At 40.4% G+C, this 3,249-nt stretch overlaps 1 protein-coding gene across 5 annotated transcripts in view; it reads left to right on the forward strand.

Moving 5' to 3' along the window:
- The window catches only part of ARNT (aryl hydrocarbon receptor nuclear translocator), a 55,237-nt gene that overhangs the window by 25,654 nt on the left and 26,334 nt on the right, over window positions 1–3,249 (forward strand). For all 5 annotated transcript variants that reach the window (XM_008584515.1, XM_008584522.1, XM_008584545.1 and 2 more), the window contains exon 4: window positions 2,573–2,617. In XM_008584515.1, the coding sequence (XP_008582737.1) occupies window positions 2,573–2,617 (45 nt within the window). The remainder of the gene's footprint in view (window positions 1–2,572; window positions 2,618–3,249) is intronic.

Here is a 3,249-nt window from a genome sequence, read left to right on the forward strand (position 1 = left end):
TCGCTCAGCCAGTGAGCGGGAACCGGTCTGTATGTGGGATCCGAACCCTCGGCGGGAGTGCTGCCGTGCTCCCAAGCGGCGCACCACAGCAGTGCGCCACCGGGCCGGCCCCAAAGGAACCCTGTTTTTAATAAAATTATTTGATATGTGGTTGCCCAGCTTTAATTTATTTGTTTGTTTTACTAAGTTTTTTTATTGGAAAAGTAATATAAATATATTTTATTGTAAAAATTTCAAACAGTACAAAGTCATATACAATGAAAACGATCTTCCTTTCACTCTGGACCTTCAGAACTCTTCTCTTTAGTCAACTGCAATTTCCAGTTTATTGAGTATCCTTCCAGAAATATTCAGTGCATGTACAATCATATATAAATGCATATGTATGTACATACACACACACCTAATCTCCTGTTTTTGTTTGTACATAAAGGATGTCCATATTGTAAATTGCTTGCCATTGTTTAATTTTATAATGCCTGGTATGGTCAGTAACATCTATCTTTTTTTTTAATAGTAACATTTAAAGTTAAGGCTCATATTTCTGGCTACTGACTAATTGATGAACCTTGCCAGATTCTCTTGAAAACAACAGCTGTGACTTGGCCACCATAAAGAAACAATTGCAAATGAAAGTAATTCTCCAGGAGGTCTCTTAAGATTTAATCGGTCTCAATAAATTTGAAGAGGGGAAGAGATTTCAATTGCTGGCAAAAGACAGACTTTTTAGAACAGCTCTATTGGGAATTCCTCCAACTGAGAAAGCCTGATTATAATGACAGATGCTATTAGTGAAACTATATTGTGTGAATGAATGGTATGGAGGTAACCTGTAGTCTTACACCTGTCAATTAGCTTTATCCCTTAGTCATTGCTTTCATAAAATCCAGTAGTCACAAACTATATGCAGATCCAAAGACAGGTTCATTTGTACTTTCTCTAACCATAAGAAAAGACTAACAGTTTATCTTACCAAGTGGGTCATTATGCCTGAGATAAGGATCATCAAATTTCTTTATTTGACCGTTTATACATTTTTTTTCAAACAATCAGAATTTTCTGAATATCAAGGCTTTGAATCTCTAGGTACAATATCAGGGTGAGTAGTATCTAGAATTGTGCTTCTCAGACTGGAATGCATGTACAAATCCACATGGGATTCTTAACAAGATGAAGATTCTTTTTTTTTTTTTTTTCCTTTTTGTCTTTTTTCGTGTCCGGCAACGGATCGCAACCCTCAGTGTCGCGCCCGGACCGGACCGGGACCGGCAACAGGATCGCAACCCTCGGTGCTGCGCCCGCACCTCACTCACCAGTGAGCGGGAACCGGTCTGTATGTGGGATCCGAACCCTCGGGCGGGAGCGCCGCCGCGCTTCCCAAGCGGCGCACTATCCAGTGCGCCACCGGGCCGGCCCTAAAAGCAAGATCTTGAAGAGGTATTTGCACACCATGTTCATTGGTCTATTTTTCACAATTGCCAAGATGTGAAAGCAGCCCAAGTGTCCATCAGCAGGTGAATGGGTAAAGAAAATTTGGTATATACATATAGTGGGGTATTATTTGGCTTTAAAAAGAAGGAAATCCTATTGCATGCTATAGCATGGATGAACCTTGAGGATATTATACTGAGTAGAATAAGCCAGTCACAAAAAGACAAATACTGTATGATTACACTTATATGAAATATCTAAAGTAGTCAAACTCAGAGACAGGAAATAGGATGGTGGTTGCCAGGGACTGAGGGGAGGGAGAAATGGGAAGATGGTGTTCAATGGGTATAGAGTTTCAGTTTTACAAGATGAAAAAGTTCTAGATATCTGTTGTACAACAATATGAATGTGGCTAACACTACTAAACAATACACTTAAAAATGGTTAAGATGGTAAATTTTATGTTATGTGTTGTTTTTTTTTTTTTTTCCTTTTTGTCTTTTTTCGTGTCCGGCAACGGGATCGCAACCCTCAGTGTTGCACCCGCACCTCGCTCAGCCAGTGAGCGGGAACCGGTCTGTATGTGGGATCCGAACCCTCGGCGGGAGCACCGCCGCGCTCCCAAGTGGTGCACTGTAGCAGTGCGCCACCGGGCCGGCCCATGTTATGTGTTTTTTACCACAATAAAAACAAACAAAACTATCACTAACTTTTGAGTGGTGTTGACAGGTCGGTCAGCTGTGTCCTCATGAGATCATCATCTTTTTTTGGTGTGTCTGATAAGTAAGATTAATGGAGACATTAAAAACCTGCCAAGTAGGGCCGGCCCGTGGCTCACTCGGTAGAGTGCGGTGCTGATAACACCAAGGCCCTGGGTTCGGATCCCACATAGGGATGGCCGGTTCGCTCACTGGCTGAGCGTGGTGCTGACAACACCAAGTCAAGGGTTAAGATCCCCTTACCGGTCATCTTTTAAAAAAAAAAAAAAACCTGCCAAGTAATAGTCATCATTTTAAAAATTCTGTGGGATGCTGTTATTTTTAATGCTTTGTGATGCTTTATCCCTTTCTAGTTTCTGTTTCAGAGTGAAGTAGATATAACAAGTGTAATGCTTTGAACTAACCTTTTTTTTCTCCTTCAGGTGTGATGACGATCAGATGTCTAATGATAAGGAGCGGTTTGCCAGGTAATTTAGTAGAGCATCTTGGTCCATGTTGTGAGACCAGGCAGTCAAGCATACTGAATTTTAGTTTTATCTGATGAGAGTGAATTTCTCTGTCCAATCTCTTTCCAATTCTGAAAGCTGGTGAAACTTAGAGTTATAACTATCATTTAAGTTCAGGTGACAAGACTTCAAACTATTGATATATACAGTGTTCTATGTATGTGATAGTTATAGCAGTGTGCTTGCTAGGTGTCCACAGGTACACAAACTATAGATTTCTTGGTTACATTTATTATTAGATGGGTTTAAAAATCCATCTAATTATGGCTTTATCTTTTAAAAATGGCAATAGAGAAACAGTTTTTGTGAAGACTGGAGTTCTGATTAAAATAAACAAATTTATTTGAATTACCTGTCAAGATGATGAAATATACTTTGCTTTTTATTGAGCAGTAAAGCGTTCTCAACTCAGATATTGGTTTTCTTTTTAGAAAGTTCATGTTATGTATTACTAAGCAGTAAATTGTTTCTTTTTTAATATTAAGTTTGCAGCAACCTCAGAAAAATGAATAATTTAGGCCGGCCCGGTGGCGCACTGGATAGTGCGCCGCTTGGGAAGCGCGGCGGCGCTCCCGTCCGAGGGTTCGGATCCC

Source organism: Galeopterus variegatus, unplaced genomic scaffold, assembly GCF_000696425.1.
Source record: "Galeopterus variegatus unplaced genomic scaffold, G_variegatus-3.0.2 Scaffold103, whole genome shotgun sequence".
In the NCBI taxonomy this organism is placed as follows: Eukaryota; Metazoa; Chordata; class Mammalia; order Dermoptera; family Cynocephalidae; genus Galeopterus; species Galeopterus variegatus.